We start from the raw sequence: 18,214 nt of genomic DNA on the forward strand, positions 1-18,214 counted from the left end.
CTAGAGCTGGCCGCATCTCGGCGCCAGGCCAGGGGTCCCCGGGTAACCAGCCGCCCCGCCCTAGAGCTGGCCGCATCTCGACGCCAGGCCAGGGTCCCCAGATAACCAGCCGCCCCGCCCCAGAGCTGGCCGCATGTCGGCACCAGGTGAGGGGTCCCTGTGTCACCGGCCCCCCCGCCTGGCCCTTCTGCGGGTTGGGGTCCCTTTAAGAGCTCACCTTCCGGCCTCCTTCCCTCCCCACCTGAGTCTCCTGTTTCCAGCAGCATCCCGTTGCCACAGCAACCTCCTGTGATGTCACAAAAATGGGATTAGGCGGGACCAAGCAGGACCAGGAGCCCCCCCCTTAAAGGGACCCGGACTCCTGGGTTCCCTAACAGCCTGGGAGCCAGGACTCCTGGGCTCTGTCCCAGCTCTGGGAGGGGGCCCCCTGGTCTAACCACCAGCCCCCACTCCCCTCCCAGAGCTGGGGAGAGAACCCAGGAGTCCTGGCTCCCAGCCCCCCCTGCTCTAACCCACCAGCCCCCACTCCTTTCCCAGAGGCGGGGAGAGAACCCAGGAGTCCTGGCTCCCAGCCCCCGTCCCCCTGCTCTAACCCACCAGCCCCCACTCCCTTCCCAGAGGCATCGAGGGCGGGGGCGAGAGACCTGGCCAGCGGGGCCCCTCAGCCTGATCTGGGGCAGCGGGGAGGGGGGGGCGGTACTGGCCTAGATCAGCTGCTGGGTCTGATCCTGGCAGGGGGCGAGATGCAGCGATAGATGGGCCCATGGGGCTGCTGCTATGGGGGGACAGGGGTGGCCCCCTGTGCTCCCGGGAGACCCTACAATAACAAAGTGACATTTGGGCCCAGTGTTCCCAGAAGCCCCGGCAATAACCAAGTGACCACTGCCACCCGTGCTCCAAAGACCCTACAATAACAAAGAGAGGCAAGTATGCAGGGTGCTCAAAACATCTTAATGATTTGTTATTGTAAGGGTCTTCCTCAGCCAGCAGGTTCTGGCTTTTGTGCTAAACTAATTACCCTTGGGGGGGGGGCAGATCTCAGCATGGGTTGTGTGTGGATCGGACTTGAGGAATCTCCCGGGTCTCTTAGCACTATAGGGGCTATGACACGCACTAGTCTGGGCTCTTCCCATCCATAATGGGATTTAATTCCCGCTTTTTCTCCGGCGCTCGGCATTTCTGTCACGTTCGCTCCCGGCGCCTGTCCTTGCTTGTCTCAATATCCCACCTTCCCCTGCCGGATCCATACGGCACCGGACCTGCCCGGCTCTCCTGGCGGGGGGGGTGTGGATGTGGGGTTCGGGGGTGAAGCAGCCTCTTCCCTGGCTAGCGGGCGATGAGATCGGGGTGGGAGCCATGTCCCCAGTTGGTGTGGGGCAGAGGTGGGGAGGGGGAGCTCCTGGCTACTCCTGCCCTGGGCCCTGCCAACAGGGGGTGCTGTGGGGTGGGGGCAGCTCCTGGCTACCCCAGTCCCCGCTGCTGGTGCAGACTTGCTGCACTAACACATTGAGCCACCAGATGGCGCCAGCAGCCTCTGTTTGCATTGGGCAAATATTTCCCCCCTACCCTCCTTGTGGGCTCCAGCCCCCCCACCCCCGCCAGGGGAGAGCGCCCCCTACTGCGCCCCCGAGCCCCCCGCCCCATTCCCTGCCCCACAGCGCCCCCTGGGGCCAGCCCTGCCTGCCGGGGGAGAGCGCCCCCTGCTGAGCCCCCTGCTCGCTGCCCCAGAGCGCCCCCTGGGGCCAGCCCTACCTGCCGGGGGAGAGCGCTCCCTGCCCCACAGTGCCCTCTGGGGCCAGCCCTGCCTGCTGGGGGAGAGCGCCCCCTGCTGAGCCCCCCACCCTGCTCCCCAATCTCCCCTCCAAATCCTGTACTGGCCCAGCCCTGCTTAGCAAGACATCAGTGAGGCCAGGGACTCTGAACACATGAAGTGCCACCAGCCACTCCTGGCCTGTAGGGGGTGCTGGCCCGTGGGGGGTGCTGGACAGCACAATGGGGGGCAGGCGGCTTCACGCTGTGAATATTTGCCTCCAAATTACAGGGTCCTTCCCAAAGCAAATTCAGATATACGTGGCTACAGCCTAGCCTGTGGGGCGCCAGGACTCCTGAGTTCTCTCCCCAGCTCTGGGAGGGGAGTGGGGGCTGGTGTGTTAGAGCAGGGGGGGCTGGGAGCCAGGACTCCTGGGTTCTCTCCCCGGCTCTGGGAGGGGAGTGGGGGCTGGTGGGTTAGAGCAGGGGGGGCTGGGAGCCAGGACTCCTGGGTTCTCTCCCCAGTTCTGCCCCTTGCTCCTTGGGCAACTCTAACCACTAGACCCCTCTCTCCTCCCCCATGCCGGGGGCCGAACCAGGCTCGCCTCTGCCCGTCCTCCCGTGATCGCTCCTTTCCCTCTGTCAGTGGCACCTGCCCAGCTCCCCAAACTCCGTCTCAAGCGCTGGGGTTCGGGGTGGGGGGCATTGGTCCAATCCTTCACAGCCTTGTTTGGTTTCGTTTCGGGGTGTCACTGGGTTTCAACTTCCCTCAAGTCGAAAATCCCCCTCCCCGCTCCTGAGGCTAAAATCACACCCCGCTTTGCCCCAGGCCCATCTGGGAACCTCCAACAACGCCTGCCGCTCCCACTTCGCTTCCCGCTTCGGCCTCCGGATCCTGCCTGGCCCATTCGACCCCCGACCCCGAACATCAAAACCCTGGAAGCCCGACAGGCCAAGAAATCCCAGCGGGCCGCGGTCAAAGATCCCAGTCCGGGCAAGTCCTGTCTCGGGGAAGACCCACAGCCAGGAGGATCCACCACTGCCCTTAAAACGAGCGGATCCCGGGATAAATTTTTCACGAAAGGGTTTCCCGGCCGGTTTAGCATCCGCAAGTTGTTCTCGGAGAAGGCGAAACGCTCTGGCCGGCGTTCAATGGGACCAGTGGGTCGGAAACGGCCTTCAAATCCACGCAGGGTTTCGCAGGCTGCTGGATTCCTCTCCAGCCAGATTTGGCCAGCGAGTGGGGTTATTGTTTGTTTAATCGATCCCACACACCCCCTGATTCTTACAGAGAAATCCCACTTCCCAGGCCCCAAACGCTGCCGGACTGCCTGGCCTCGGGGCCCCGAGGAAAACCCAGCCGGCCTGGTCCGAGGGGCGAAATTGCCAGCGTTGGGGCTCAAGTCCCTTTCCCACCCCAAACCGATTTCCAATGCATCCCCAATGCATCGGATGAAGTGAGCCGGAGCTCACGAAAGCTTACGCTCAAATAAACTGGTTAGTCCCTAAGGTGCCACAAGTCCTCTCCTGTTCTTTTTGCGGATACAGACTAACACGGCTGCTCCTCTGAAACATTTCTAACCCAAAGCCACCTTGCCCTACACGCAGGCACACAAGGAACCTGGCTGGGCATTTGACAAACAAATCGCAGCTTGGAGACATTGCTCGCTTTCCTCGCGGCGCAAAGCGGCTCGGGAAAAGGACCCTGATTTCTCTCTCTTTTTTTTTTTCCCCTCGAGAAGCGAACTGTGTCTCTGATCAGTCCTGACAGGGAAGCGGAGAGGCCTGCAAAATATTCCTGTCTTCAAGCAACCCTTGCCGGCTGGCTCTGCGGATTTATTTGTGTGCACGCTACTCATTGGGGAGGATTTTAGACCTGAATCCTGACTCCACATCTTCTTTAAAGTCCAGGCTCCAGATCCTAGCCTGTGTGTGTGTGTCTGTGTGTGTCTGTGTGTGTGCGCGCCCCTGTCTCTCTTTCTCTTCTCCAGTATTTCCCATTCACCGCTTCTCTTCTCCTGCTCCTCCTCCTTTCTGCTTACTCCCATTCTCTCTCCTCATCTCTGGAGTTACTCAATGCTGAACCTTCAAAAAAAAAGAGAAAGAAAAGAAGAAGAAGAAAAAAAATCTCACCAAAGACCAGGAGTCCAGGGGGGGCTTTCAAATGAATTCCTTCCCCCTCCCTCCTTTCCTTGTGTCTTACAACAGTGTGTCCTCCCCGCTCAGGAGATCAGACCAGAAAGACACACACAAGAGACGGGGAGGCAATCTCTCTCTGTGTGTGTGTGTGTGTCTAGATGTATTTTTCGCCAAGGTTGCAGATGGCATTAGGATCTTGAAGGAAAAACAACACACACACACACACACAAAACCGCCCCCCTCCCCAAACTTTCCAGTTCTGGCATGAAAAATCCAGGCGGGTGGGGGGAAAAAAAAATCCATAAAACTTTACCCAGCCTAGGGTTTGCAGAGGGGAGCAAAGTCTAAGAGTTTGGGAGCCTCTTGATTTTTGTGTGTGTGTGTGAAAGAGAGACTCTCAAGAAGAAAACACAGAGGAGGGGTAAAAAAAAATTCCCTTTCCTTTGCAATCATGGCATTGAGGACTTCATTGCTTGGAATCTATGTAGGGTTACTGTTTTCCTTGCTGGAACTGTGGATTATTTCGGGTGTTAGCTTGGAGCCTATATACTGGAATACAGCAAACAAAAAGTAAGTGGGGAAAGGGGTGAAATCCCTCAGGTTTTTGCTGCTCTGTCTGTTATAAAGCGGGGATGGGTTTGGGGCGGGGGGCAGAGGGAAAGAACCCCCAAGTTTTAAATCGCTGGATGTGGTTGGGGATTCATTTTGGGGCTGCAAATCCCAGAGGCGAAGGGTGTGTGTGGGGGGGAGAAATTGCAAGTTCTTTTGTTTTCCCCTAATCTAGTCAATTTCAAGTGTAACTGACTCCGGTTTTATAAGGACCTGGGTCAATTTCACCCTCAAAAGTCTGCCATTTAATCCTCTTGTCAAACTTTTCTTTCTTTCCCTTTCGCCCTCTTCAGTCAACCCATGTTTTGGAAAGTGTGTTGGGGGTGGGACTTGGTAATCCTCCCCTCCCTCCCCCCCCCAAATCAAGGACAATGTTTTATTTAACAAAATCAGCCTCTAAAAGTGCCGGGGGATTGTCAGTTTTGCTCTTTATAATAATTCTATATTTTTTTAAAGTCTGGAAAAATCGGTGTTTTCAGTGTAAAGGTGAGATGTGTTTGTTTCGGGGGGGGGGAATTTTGGTGGCTTTTTGACGCTGGACAGCGCGCAAAAGCAAGTGTGTATGTGAGAGAGATTGTGGTGTTTTGGTGAAGTTTGTGCAGGCGAGCCAGAGATGGGTGTGAATTTGGGGTAGGCCTCTTGAAGGTCGTATTTTGGGTTGTGGTTGGCTTTTTTTTGGAAAAGAGCGATGCTCTGCACGGGTGCGGTATATAAATGTGTGTCTCTTCCCAGTTGTGGGTGTTGGTTTTGGTGCCTTCCGTGTGTAGATCAAGTGTGTGTGTGTGTATCGAAAGGGGAAGAGGGATTCCCTTGAAATTATTCTCTGTGTGTGTGTGTTTATTTAGCTTTATACTGGCAGCTGCTTAAAGTTGTGTGTAGTTTGATGTCCCCTTGAAATGACTGACTGGGTGTGTGTGTATCATAGGGTTGGAAGGGACCTCAGGAGGTATCTAGTCCAATCCCCGGCTCAAAGCAGAATATATGGATTGATCCCGCTCGAGACTGATGGCTTCTTGAGACTGATCTTTGGGTCTTGGGTTGTGTTGTGAGCCTCTGTGGATCCTTTTCATTTTTGATCACCGCACACGGGGGCCTCTGTTTGCTGATCTATGCTTTATGAGGGCCGAGCGAGTTTCCAGACCATGGTGTTAATAGGTCAACGCAGGCATTTCTCTCTGCCCCTATATATCGGTAAGTTACATTTTCCTCCCTGCTGGCTATATTATTCCAGACACAAGATCCATCTAAACCACCCGAGTGTGGGATCTGCTCCGGGCTCAATCAAAACCCCCTTTCTCCATCCGGCGACAACGACAAAGTTTTAGGGGGTTCGATGGGCTGGCGAGCCTGGCCAGGGACGGAGCCTGGCTGCCAGAAAGATGAAGCATAACCGTGATTCACAGACTCTACAATTGCTCCCATCGTCGTGTGTCAGCGCTTCCTAGCAACAAATACAGATTCTAGCGAATGGAGCTATTTGTCTAAATCATTTCCACCCCCACCCCCACGCCTGAAAAGGGGGTTCGCCGTCTCCCTTGCAGATCTAGGGAGAAGGGTGGTTTTCGGCGTCTTTCCGGGTGGTTTTTCCCTCCTCCCCATCCCCAAAGGATCTTAAAACGCGGGGGGACGCCACTTAAAGAGGGGAAAAAAGCAAAGCCACTTTCTTTATAAAACATATTTCTTTTATGGCGCAAAATATCAGACCAGATCAGCCTCTGGCTACATTTACGTGTGGGGACCAATTTGGCTGTCTCTTGGGGGGCTGGCAGTGTGTGTCTGGGAAGAAATCTTGCCATTTTTTGAAGCCATCTTCTTTTTAAAGCAAACCATTGGATTGCTTAGGCGTTGATTTTGGACACACGCACGAGCTTAGATTGCTCACACATGCGCGTGCGCGTGCAGATCGCCCGGCCGGCCTAGGGCGAGCAAATTGTTGAAAGGCTTTAAAAATCTGCCCCGACCGCCAAGTCCCATTGTCAAAGGTCACTTGAGCCCAGGGCTTCATTTGGGCTAGGGCTTGGCAGGACAGGGCCCCGGCACCTCTGGGCTCGCTGCGTCAGTCATGAATATAAATAAATTACTTCCGCCTCTTTCGTGACAAATTAAGCACCGCTTAGGCCATTTGGATAAATCAATGGGGACGAGGTGCCTAAACCCCTTTGGGGGAACTGGAACCTAGCAGCTTGAGACTCAGTGGAAGGCTTCTAAATCTCCTAGGCCCATTTCAGCCATGCTCTGCACTGAGCTGTTTCTGTCTGTGTGTGTGTGTGTGTGTTAGGGGACTGGGACACTCACGATCTGGCCGTTCCCGAGATTGGAGGGACCGGGCTCCTGGCAAACCGGTTTCTCCCTTGCATTTCCCCGGGCACCGGTTTCTTCCTCTCTTGCACGCAGGCCTGTGAGTGTCTGCAGCCCAGCCAAACCCTTGATCTGTTATCTCTCACGGGACGTTCAAAGTGTCCCATTTTCGGGGGCGTTCAATGAAGTTTTTCGGCGTCAAATCCGTCGACCGATTTTTGGAATGATCTTCAAACCGGACGGTTTCCAAAGCGGAAAAATCTGGGAGTCCCTTTCGCAGCCAGAGCTCAGATTGATCCCGCAAACTCCTGCCCCTGAATCCTGGTTTTGAAGCCGCTTGGACAATTTCTAGCTGCCCGGGCGGGAAGGAACAGGAAATATTCCTGCGGCTATTCTTGGTCATCGCTGTCGGTTTTTATGAAGCCGTCCAGAAGTTTGTAACAGTCCTTCCAACGCAGGTGGAGTTATTCCTCATGAATGCTTAAAATTAGGAAGGCACGTGTACTGCCCGACGGATGCGCCAGGCCGCTGAAAATGAGTGTCTCTTATTAAATAGAGGGGTGCCCCATCCGTTTGATCCGCAATGATACGTGGTGAATATTTTAACGTCCAGGAACTACGCGGATCAGAGTTTTGCGGCCAGGAATCGATGCCGATCCGTGTGACTTCTGATAAAAGCTTTAACGCTCCCCCCCGACCCCCCAGCGGGCTCACCCGGGGCTCAGATGCAGCTGGCTTTGGGGTGGGGAGAAGCGACTGGGTAATTTTCAAAGCGACCTCCGCTTGCGTTCGTTAGGGCGGCCTTGTTTTTAAGCATGTCGGCCTCAGAAATGCATAGTGAAGCACTGAAAAATCAAGCCCTCTGACCAAATCCCTAAGCCACAAACCGTCCACCCCCTCTGCGCGATACAGCTGTGGATCGTCTTAAACAGCAAATATTTTCATGGCCAGCATCCTTGCAACGCCGTGGGTCAGCGTGCTTTCAAATCACTTGCCCGTATTCAAGACGGACGTGCCAGTGGGAAATCAGTGCGTCTCGTGTGAAAATACGATTCACCAGGATTTACCCCGAGAGTCGAGAGAGATCCTTGGGCCTCTGCGGGGCTCGCAGATCGGTGCCTCTGGACACCGGCTGCATGCCAGACAGGGCCGGCACCGAGAGATCAGAGGCCACCGGCTGCGGCAGGATATTTTCGGCTCTTGCTTTTCGGTGGCGGGGTGTGGGGGGAGGGCGTGAGGGGTGGTGTTGCGTGGCCTCCAGAGCCCGGGGTGGCCGAGGAAACGCAGGGGGAATTCTCTGGAACCGCGAAATCAGGCCACCAGTCCTAGAGAGAGAAAACGCAGTGGGTTGGCTCTTGGGCTGAAGGCCTGTGGCCGTCAGGACTCCTGGGTTCTAGCCCTGACTCTGGCATGGATAAGGAAGAGAACCCAGGAGTCCTGGCTCCCACCCCCGGCTCTAACCACTAGACCCCAGTCCCCTCCCAGAGCCGGGGAGAGAACCCAGGAGTCCTGGCTCCCAGCCCGCCCTAATCTCACCCCCCAGCCCCCACTCCCCACCCAGAGCCGGGGAGAGAACCCAGGAGTCCTGGCTCCCAGCCCCCCTGCTCTAACCCAGCAGTCCCCACTCCCCTCCCAGAGCCGGGGAGAGAACCCAGGAGTCCTGGCTCCCAGCCCCCCAACCTACTAGAATAGGAGCTGTGCACCGCCCCAGAGGTGGCCACATCTCCGCGCCAGGCAAGGGGTCCCCCGATAGCGAGCCACCCCACCCCAGAGGTGGTTGCATCTCAGCACTGCGCGAGAGGTCCCTCGGGGACCAGGGGCAGCTGATGGGGGTCTTTCCCCCAAGTCTGGGCGGGGGTGGGGCTGGGTGGCTCCCCTGGGTGTGGGGCTGCGGGGGGGCCCAGCAGAGGGGTGAGGGTGTTGCACACGGACGAGGACCGGGAGGGGCCCTGCTCCCAGGTGGGAGGCTGTTTTGTCTCGGCCTGTTCCCCAAAATCGGCAGCCTTGGCTGGGGTGGGGGTGGGGGGAACGACTGTGTCTCTCTGTCAGGGTCTCCTTAGTCAGAGGATCTGGGGGGGGTCACAAAGCAGGCGGGGGCCATCCCGGGGGGGGCACCAAGCTGCGCCTGTCCTGGGGGGGCTGGGTGGGAATCAGGGGCCTGTCCCCTCTAGCGGGCGCCGGCTCCCATCTGCCCCCAGGGCGGGGCGCGGGTTGGGGTCCCCTCTCTGACGCCCCATCTCCGGCAGGTTCCAGGCGGCGGGCGGCTACGTCCTCTACCCGCAGATCGGCGACCGGCTGGACCTGATCTGCCCCCGCTCCAGCCCGCCGGGCCCCTTCTCGGCGGAGGAGTACGAGTATTACAAGCTGTACCTGGTGCCGGGCGAGCAGGCCCGGGCGTGCGAGATCCTGCGGGCCCCCAACCTGCTGCTGACGTGCGACCGGCCCGAGCACGACGTGCGGTTCACCATCAAGTTCCAGGAGTTCAGCCCCAACCTGTGGGGCCACGAATTCAAGAGCAACCAGGATTACTACATCATCAGTGAGTGCCCGGACTCCGGGGTTCTCGCCCGGCTCGGGAGGGGGGCCAGCGGTTAGAGCAGGAGGGGCTGGGAGCCAGGACTCCTGGGTTTGGGTTGATAAATTTTTCTCCTGCATCTCGGCGCCGGGCGAGGGGTCCCCGTGTCACCGGCCACCCCGCCCCAGAGGTGGCCGCATCTCGGCGCCGGGCGAGGGGTCCCTGGGTAACCAGCCGCCCTGCCCCAGAGGTGGCCGCATCTCAGCGCTGGGCGAGGGGTCCCTGTGTCACCAGCCGCCCCACCCCAGAGGTGGCCGCATCTCGGCGCCGGGCGAGGGGTCCCTGGGTAACCAGCCGCCCTGCCCCAGAGGTGGCCGCATCTCAGCGCTGGGCGAGGGGTCCCTGTGTCACCAGCCGTCCTGCCCCAGAGGTGGCCGCGTCTCGGCGCTGGGCGAGGGGTCCCTGGGGAACCAGCCGTCCTGCCCCAGAGGTGGCCGCATCTCAGCGCTGGGCGAGGGGTCCCTGTGTCACCAGCCGTCCTGCCCCAGAGGTGGCCGCGTCTCGGCGCCGGGCGAGGGGTCCCTGGGGAACCAGCCGTCCTGCCCCAGAGGTGGCCGCATCTCAGCGCTGGGCGAGGGGTCCCTGTGTCACCAGCCGTCCTGCCCCAGAGGTGGCCGCGTCTCGGTGCTGGGCGAGGGGTCCCTGGGTCACCGGCCACCCCGCCCCAGAGGTGGCCGCGTCTCGGCGCCGGGCGACAGACCCCAATGTCAGGGCCCGTCCTGTCCCCGGTGCGGGTCGGTCTGCTGGGATTTGGAGGGGCAGCTCCTGTCTCTTAGGCTCTGTGTTGTGAAATCCAGCTCCCCGCCCCCCCCCGAACACAATCTGTCCGTCATTCTGTCTGTCTGTCTGTCTCCTGCCCTCCCACGCTGTTCATTGCTGAGTCAATCGCTCCCACCCACGACCCGCTTCTCCAGCCCCCCCAGCCTCACCTCTGCCGGTGCCCCTCACTCCCGACCCGCAGCCTCCTGACCCCCCCCAGCTCTGCCCCCCCAGGTGCCCCTCACTCCCGACCCACAGCCCCTGCTAGCCCCCCCAGGCTCCCCCCTGACTCCCGAGGCCATGCCTGGGGTGACAGTGGCAGGCTCCCAGCCAGGATCATAGGGTCTGAGGAGTTGGGGGTCAGAGCTGGAGCCGTGGGGTGACCCCCCCGAGTCCAGTGTCCGAGGGGTGGGGGGTTGTTTGCAGGGACGGGGACCTCTCAACAGGAGGTGTTTCAGGGTGTCTGCCGGTGAGGGGGTGAGCGTGCAAAAGACCAAGGCACCTTGCGGGGGGGGAACGCGTGCAAGGGGGTGTGCACGCAGACTGGTGCGCGTGTGGACCAGGTGTGTGTGTCTGTGCAAGGGGTTTAGTTCGCTGGCTTGCCCGCTTGCACTGTCCCCTCCCCAAAACGCTCCTTGCCCACTCAGTCCCTCGCCTGCATTTGCACACCCCCATCACTTGCACACCCATCATTATTTGCACACTCGCTTGCCTGCACACACCCGGGTTGCCTTTCACCTTTGCGTGCCAACCCTCTGTCGCACACTCATAGGCAAGTTTGGTCCCTGGCCCACTTGGCCCTTTGCACACCCACTTGCACACCCTCTTGCACACACACCCCAGACCAGGGCCTGCACCTACCTCCTGGCACGCTCGCTCACGCTGGTGCACACCCCCCGGCATGGATGTTTGGTCTTTCGCACACTTGTGTGACCCATTGCATACTCACGCACACTCAAACCTCTTGCACACACAGAGACGTTCAGCCCCTTGCACACTCGACTGGTCCCTTGCAGGCACACGGGACAAACGTTTGCTCCCTCACACCTGCCCCTGGCCTGTTGCACTTTCACACCCATGCACACTCACTCAGTCTCTTGCACACACATGTAGGATGGACATTCAACCTCTTGCACGCTCCCCTGGTCCCTTTCATGCACACTCACATGCCCAGGCCCCTCCCTCCTCTGCTGCCCACAGCCTCTCGCACGCCCTCTCTCCTGTGCACACTGCCTCCCTTGCACACTCACCCAGCCCCCTCCCTACAGATGGCACAAGGCCTCTTACAGGGCTTCTCCCCAGCTGCTCCTGCACGTGCGTGTGCGTGCGCGTGTGACAGTGTGTGTGTGTGTGTGCGTCCCTGCGCACATGGGTGTCTGGGGGTGGTCCGGGCTGAGCAGGCCCCCACCCGGAGCCTGTCGGCTGCTCCGGGATATTTTCCCTTTTGAAATCCAGGCGCTGAGGCTTCCTGACATCTGGGTCACGGGGCGGGGGGACCGGGCGGGGGGGGAGTAGCAAGGAGGGGATAGGATGGGGGAGGGGCAGGACAAGGGGGAGGGGAGTGGGGGGAAGGGGCCAGTTTGAATCATCAGGGCCCCATGGGGGGGCAATCGTTGCCCCTGAGGGGGTGGAGAGATGCGGGGGGGGCGCACATCCACCCCCCCCTGCAGTTTTCCATCACAGACCCCGCTGGTTTTTCCCCCATCGCTATGGCAACTGTCTCCCGACAAACCAGTGACTTCCTGGCACCCTGGCAACCGTGCCACGGCAACCGCCCCCCCCGACCCCACCCCAGAGAGGCTGCACCCCCCCACTTGGGGAAGGGGGGGGCCTCATGGGGGGCTGGGTGTCACCTGTGGAAGGGAAGCTCAAGTCCTCAGGCCCCCCCCAACCCCCATTCCCAGCCCTCCCCCTCCCTCCCTGCCCCTCCGCACCCCCCATTCCCAGCCCTCCCCCACCTCCTCCCTGCCCCTCCCCCCATTCCCAGCCCTCCCCCACCTCCTCCCTGCCCCTCCCCTCATTCCCAGCCCTCCCCCTCCCTCCCTGCCCCTCCCCTCCCCTCATTCCCAGCCCTCCCCACCCCCCATTCCCACCCCTCCCCCACCTTCTCCCCCTCTCCCTTTGCTATCACCCACCTGCCCCAGCGTCTCCTGGGGGGTCTTGGGGATTTTACTGGGGTGGGAGGGGGGAGCGAAGGGGCCGAGAGGGGATCCCGGGGGGGCGCTGGGGGGAAGAGCGAGAGGCCAGCAGAAGCAGGGAGGGGAGATGGCAGGGTGCGGGGGTGGAGCTGTGGGGGGGGGGAAGGGGGCAGGAGAGTCGGGGGAGGAAGGGGCTGGTGGGGGAGGGGGAACCAAAGGCGCTGGCATCGCTGACCCAGTTACTGGTCAGATGATTGTTCTGCCCAACAAGACACGAGCGAGGGAAGCTGGGGGGGGCGGGGGGGGTCAGGTGCCAAGTAGGGCAGGAAGTGACAGAACCGGAAACAAGCCCCCCCTCGCCCGGCAAAAAATCCCTGAGTAACCAGCCGCCCCGCCCCAGAGGTGGCCGCATCCAATACACAAATGTTTATTACAGATCTTTAAACTCGCCAGGACTCCTGGGTCCCATGGGGGGTGGACAGAACAGACCAGCGGCTGGGGGCGGTGGGTTTTGTAGGGGGGGGGGGAGGTCGTTGGGCTGTGTGAGGAGCTGACTAGGTGGGGGCTGAATGTGTGTGGGTGTCTGCGGGGGTGGGGCGGGCAATCGGGGTGCGTGTGGGGGGCTGTCTCTGCCCTGGGGGGAGCTGTACAGGAGGGGTCTGGGGGTGGGATGCTGGGGGGGCTCTTGGGGAGACAGGGGGCCTAGTGGGGATGGAGGGGACCGTGGGGAAGGCTGGCTGCAAGGGGGGCTGGCCCGGGTAGCCGGCATCTTTGAGCACAGACCCCCCCAGGTTTAGCGGTGAAAGGGCCCGGCCACGCGCGGCTAACGCGATGTGATGTGATGGCCTGGCCTGCCGGCGCCCCCGGCACCTGCTGCCACCGCACGCACGCAACCCCCCCCACCGCTCCCTGGGGACCCCGGCGTCCGGGCCACCACCCCCGCTTGGCTTCAGCACCGACCTCCCAATGGGCTTCCAGCCCCCCTGCTGCCACCACTAGCCCCCGCTCCCATCCCAGAGCCGGGGGGAGAACCCAGGAGTCCTAGCTCCCAGCCCCCCACTCTAACCCACCAGCCCCAACTCCCCTCCCAGAGCCCAGGAGAGAACCCAGGAGTCCTGGCGCCCAGCCCCCCGCTGCTCTAACCTACCAGGCCCCACTCCCCTTCCAGAGCCAGGGGGAGAACCCAGGAGTCCTGGCCCCCAGCCCCCCCCGCTCTAACCCACCAGCCCCAACTCCCCTCCCAGAGCCCAGGAGAGAACCCAGGAGTCCTGGCTCTCAGCCCCCTGCCCCGCACTCTAACCACTAGACCCCAGTCCCCTCCCAGAGCCGGAGAGAGAACCCAGGAGTCCTGGCGCCCACCTCCCCTGCTCTAACCCACCAGCCCCCACTCCCCTCCAAGTGCTGGGGAGAGAATGAGGGTAGGGGCTGGGAGCCCGGACTCCTGGGTCCAGTGGGGGCTCCAGGCTGGAGGCTGCGCTCTCCCCGCGAATTGCTGAGAGCAGCACAAGGACGACCTAGTAACGCGGCCCGGGGTGTGTGTGTGATCCAGGCCTGTGTGTGTGTGTGTGTGTGTGTGAGATCGAGGCCTGTGTGTGTGTGAGAGAGACAGAGAGAGAGAGAGGGAGGGAGAGAGATCGAGGCCTCTGTGTGCGTGTGTGTGAGTGTCCCCCAGCCATCACCGGGGTCTAATTTCACCTTCCACAGAGCGACAAAGAGCTCACACACAATCACCCCACACGCACACAACACACCACAATCCGTGGCCAGAGACACGCGCTCGGCCCGCGTGACAAGGCCATCTCACACACGCGCCGCGAGCATCCGTTCGCAGGCCAAGCCCCCCACTCCCCGAACCAACCCTGCCCCACCGGTAATGGCTCCCCCCGCCTGCCCCCTACCGCCACCCTGGGGCCAGCCCTGCCTGCCCGGGGAGAGCGCCCCCTGCCGAGCCCCCCGCCCCGCTCCCTGTCCCCTAGCGCCACCCTGGGGCCAGCCCTGCCTGCCCGGGGAGAGCGCCCCCTGCCGAGCCCCCCGCCCCGCTCCCTGCCCCCTACCGCCACCCTGGGGCCAGCCCTGCCTGCCCGGGGAGAGCGCCCCCTGCCGAGCCCCCCGCCCCGCTCCCTGTCCCCTAGCGCCACCCTGGGGCCAGCCCTGCCTGCCCGGGGAGAGCGCCCCCTGCCGAGCCCCCCGCCCCACTCCCTGTCCCCTAGCGCCACCCTGGGGCCAGCCCTGCCTGCCCGGGGAGAGCGCCCCCTGCTGAGCCCCCCCACCCCACTGTAATGTCCCTCTGTCTCCCCACAGCCACGTCAGACGGCACCAAGGAGGGGCTGGAGAACCTGAAGGGCGGCGCCTGCCTCTCTAAGGGGATGAAAGTCGTCCTGAAAGTGGGGCAGCGTAAGTCACAACATTGGTGGGCAGGGGGCGCTCTCCCCAGGCAGGCGGGGCTGGCCCCAGGGCGGCGCTAGGGGGTGCTGGGGGGCAGGGAGTGGGGCAGGGGCTCAGCAGGGGGCGCTCTCCCCAGGCAGGCAGGGCTGGCCCCAGGGTGGTGCAAGGGGGCGCTGTGGGGCAGGGAGCATGAATTGGAGGACTGGCAGTCAGGACTCCTGGGTTCCCTCCCCAGCTCTGGGAGTGGAGTGGGGGCTGGTGGGTCAGAGTAGGGGGGCTGGGAGCCAGGACTCCTGGGTTCCCTCCCCAGCTCTGGGAGGGGAGTGGGGGCTGGTGGGTCAGAGTAGGGGGGCCGGGAGCCAGGACTCCTGGGTTCTCTCCCTGGCGCTGCGAGAGCGGATCCGAAATCCCTGGTTTTCTCCCAGCTGGGGTTGATTTGGCGGAGTCCCGCTGAGCCCCCCCAACGAGCTAATTAGCGCTGCGTGATTGCAGCGGGCCAGAGGAGAAGCGACTGGGGGCGGGGGGGGAGGGGAAAGGGGGAGGAGCTTGCTGTATGATTGACAGCACCTAAAGTCAGCTCCAGCTGGCCTGCGCTTTTCCTCTGGGCCCCGAGCTGCGGTGAAGGACCCACAGCCTCTGGGGCAGCCTCTGCTCAACCCTCTCCCCCCCCCCCACCGGCAGGGTCGGGAGTGAGGGGCCCCGGCAGGGTTGGTCCTGCGTCCCATAGACTCCAATGGGGAGTGGCGCCCCCTCCTGGCCGGGCCTGGTTTTGCAACACACAGAGGGGAAGGTGGCTGGGAGAAGTGGGGGGGGCTTTGCTGGGGTACAGGGGGCTCTGCACCCTCCCAGGGGGCAGAGTGCGCTGGGGACCCCGCTCTGTGTGCACCTGTCACTCTCCCCCCCCATCCCCATCCCCTTCCCCCCACCCACGCATCTCTCTCTCTGCCCCCCCAGATCCCGGCACGGCCTCCAAGTCCCAGAAATCGGGGTCGGAAACGCCGCCCGAGAAGGAGCGGGGGACGGAGCTGGGCGGAGCGGAGCCCAGCAAGGCAAGTGGCGCAGGTACGGAGCTGCCCACCCCCCGCCAGGTTCCCCACCCAGTACTGGGGGTCCCTGCCCCACACCCAGCGCCACCCGTCTGCCCCAGATCGCTCCCCCAGACCACGCGTGTTCAGAGATGGAAACTGAGTCCCCCCTGCTCTAACCACTAGACCTCCCAGAGCCGGGGAGAGAACCCAGGAGTCCTGGCTCCCAGCCCCCCCTGCTCCAACCCACCAGCCCCCTCTCCCCTCCCAGAGCCAGGGAGAGAACCCAGGAGTCCTGGCTGCCAGCCCCCCCCGCCCCCGCTCCAACCCACCAGCCCCCCCTCCCCTCCCAGAGCCAGGGAGAGAACCCAGGAGTCCTGGCTCCCAGCACCCCCTGCTCCAACCCACCAGCCCCCACTCCCCTCCCAGAGCCAGGGAGAGGACCCAGGAGTCCTGGCTCCCAGCCCTGTTCATGGTGGCAGCTCGCTGACTGGCTGGGCCCAGGGGGTTTCTGAGCCCCTCCTGTCCGTCAAAGCCAGTTAAGGCAGCTAATTGTCTCTGTGACTCTTCCCCCTGCCCAGGACACCTGGGTCCTTTACAGCCAGCAGCATCCCTCAGACTCAGCCCCCTCCTCTCCCTCCTGGGACAGAGAGCAACAGGCCATTAACCCCTTCACACCCACCAAGGGGGGGGCCTGCCTTGATTCCCCCATCCCCCTGACTCCAGACCCGCAGCCCCTGCTAGCCCAGCCATGGGCTCCCCCCCAGCCCTGCCGGTGCCCCTCACTCCTGACCCACAGCCCCCTGCCAGCCCAGCCCTGCCCCCCCCCCGCCCTGCCAGTGCCCCTCACTCCCGACCCGCAGCCCCTGCCAGCCCAGCCCAGCCCTGCCCCCCCCCCTCGAGCTCTGCCGGTGCCTCTCACTCCCGACCCACAGCCCCTGCTAGCCCAGCCCTGGGCTTCTGGGCGGGGAGTGGGGTCAAGTGGTTGGAGCAGGGGGGACTGGGAGCCAGGACTCCTGAGTTCTCTCCCTGGCTCTGGGAGGAGAGTGGGGGCTGGTGGGTTAGAGCCGGGGGGGCTGGAAGCCAGGACTCCTGGGTTCTCTCCCTGGGCTCTGGGAAGGGAGTGGGGGCTGGTGGGTTAGAGCGGGGGGCGGGGGGCTGGGAGCCAGGACTCCTGGGTTCTCTTCCCAGCTCTGGGCGGGGAGTGGGGGCTGGTGGGTTAGAGCGGGGGGGGCTGGAAGCCAGGATTCCTGGGTTCTCTCCCCGGCTCTGGGAGGGGAGTGGGGTCTGCTGGTTAGAGCAGGGGGGCTGGGAGCCAGGACTCCTGGGTTCTCTCCCCTTAGCCCTTTCTCTCTCTCTCTCCCCCTGCAGGTGCTGGGAACGCGACGGGCCCGGCGGGGGGCGCCAACGGGCCCTTGCCCCAGTCCAACGTGCCCGTGGTGGCCGGGGCGGCGGGGGGCGCTGCCTTCGTGGCCCTGGTGGCGGCGGGCGTGACGGGGGCCATTTGCTGGCGCCGGCGGCGGGCCAAGCAGAGCGACACCCACCTCCCGCCTCTCTCGCTCAGCGGCCTGACCAGCCCCAAGCGGGGGGCCGGCCCGGGGGGGAACAACAACGGGTCGGAGCCCAGCGACATCATCATCCCGCTACGGACCTCGGACGGGGCCTTCTGCCCCCACTACGAGAAAGTGAGCGGGGACTACGGGCACCCCGTCTACATCGTCCAGGAGATGCCCCCCCAGAGCCCCGCCAACATCTACTACAAAGTGTGAGGGGGAAGGGGGGCCCGGGCCCACCCCGGCGCTGGCTATGGACTTACGCCTCACCCCCCCCCAATACGGACAGCCCCCCGCCCCGACGCTGACGGAGATGGGTGCCCCCCACCCCCGATTCTTCCTCGTGTAAAGAGCCCCCGGCACTGACAGGGTTAAAGCAGAGGGGGGACCCTGTACTCTGGCGCTGACAGGGTTAATGGGGGCCAAGGGGGTCCCTGCACCATTCTCCTCTCTGGCACAGATATTGGGGGGGGCTTGGAGCTGGTCCCTTCCCCAGCTCCGCTCCCCACATCCCTACAATCCTGTCCAGGCCAGGTCCTGTCTCCCCCAACCTCAGCTCCACCAGGAGTGCAGGGGGGGGCCTGTGGGGTCAGAGGCGAAGGTCAGGAGCAGCTGTGTTACGTCTCGGGGTGGGGTGGGGGGAGATCGGCTCTCTTCAGGAGATTCCCCCCTGTCCTAAGGGCTGGTGGGGGCAGTTTTATCTCCCGCCCTCCCTTCCAGTCCCTGTTCACGTGGAGTGGGGGAGGGGATTCGAGGGAGGGGCAAAAAGTTTGGTTATTTCAACCATTGGGGCCCCCCGGGACCTTTTTCTACGTCGCCATTTGAAAATGTGACTCAACAAAATGGCCGCGTCCCCCCGATCAGAGAGACGTTTTTGCCTGTTGGGGGACCAGGTACAGAGGTTCGGGAGCGGACTCGTCATTTTACAAAAAAACCTCCACCCCCCCACCCCCCATTCAGCAAAAAGTGAACTTGAAGCCACAA

At 62.4% G+C, this 18,214-nt stretch overlaps 1 protein-coding gene across 2 annotated transcripts; it reads left to right on the forward strand.

The window, feature by feature from the left end:
* The first annotated feature begins 2,402 nt into the window (after nucleotides 1-2,402).
* On the forward strand, nucleotides 2,403-18,214 carry EFNB3 (ephrin B3). 2 transcript variants are annotated; one of them, XM_037887648.2, is made up of 5 exons: nucleotides 3,022-4,458; nucleotides 9,042-9,334; nucleotides 14,569-14,661; nucleotides 15,607-15,714; nucleotides 17,049-18,214. In XM_037887648.2, exons 1-5 carry the CDS (start codon nucleotides 4,340-4,342, stop codon nucleotides 17,444-17,446), a joined length of 1,011 nt encoding a protein of 336 aa, XP_037743576.1. In that variant the 5' UTR covers nucleotides 3,022-4,339; the 3' UTR covers nucleotides 17,447-18,214. The 2 variants fall into 2 exon arrangements, with proteins under 2 accessions (XP_043393076.1, XP_037743576.1); XM_043537141.1 differs by lacking the exon at nucleotides 15,607-15,714 and having other exon boundaries at nucleotides 2,403-4,458.

This window comes from Chelonia mydas, chromosome 28 (genome assembly GCF_015237465.2).
Source record: "Chelonia mydas isolate rCheMyd1 chromosome 28, rCheMyd1.pri.v2, whole genome shotgun sequence".
In the NCBI taxonomy this organism is placed as follows: domain Eukaryota; kingdom Metazoa; phylum Chordata; order Testudines; family Cheloniidae; genus Chelonia; species Chelonia mydas.

Bases quoted from the DNA above. Each gene is read 5' to 3' on its own strand.
- EFNB3 (XM_037887648.2), top strand. From the start codon at position 4,340: ATGGCATTGAGGACTTCATTGCTTGGAATCTATGTAGGGTTACTGTTT. The intron at 4,459-9,041 runs GTAAGTGGGGAA...CATCTCCGGCAG, and splicing joins TGGAATACAGCAAACAAAAA to GTTCCAGGCGGCGGGCGGCT. The intron at 15,715-17,048 runs GTACGGAGCTGC...CTCCCCCTGCAG, and splicing joins CAGCAAGGCAAGTGGCGCAG to GTGCTGGGAACGCGACGGGC.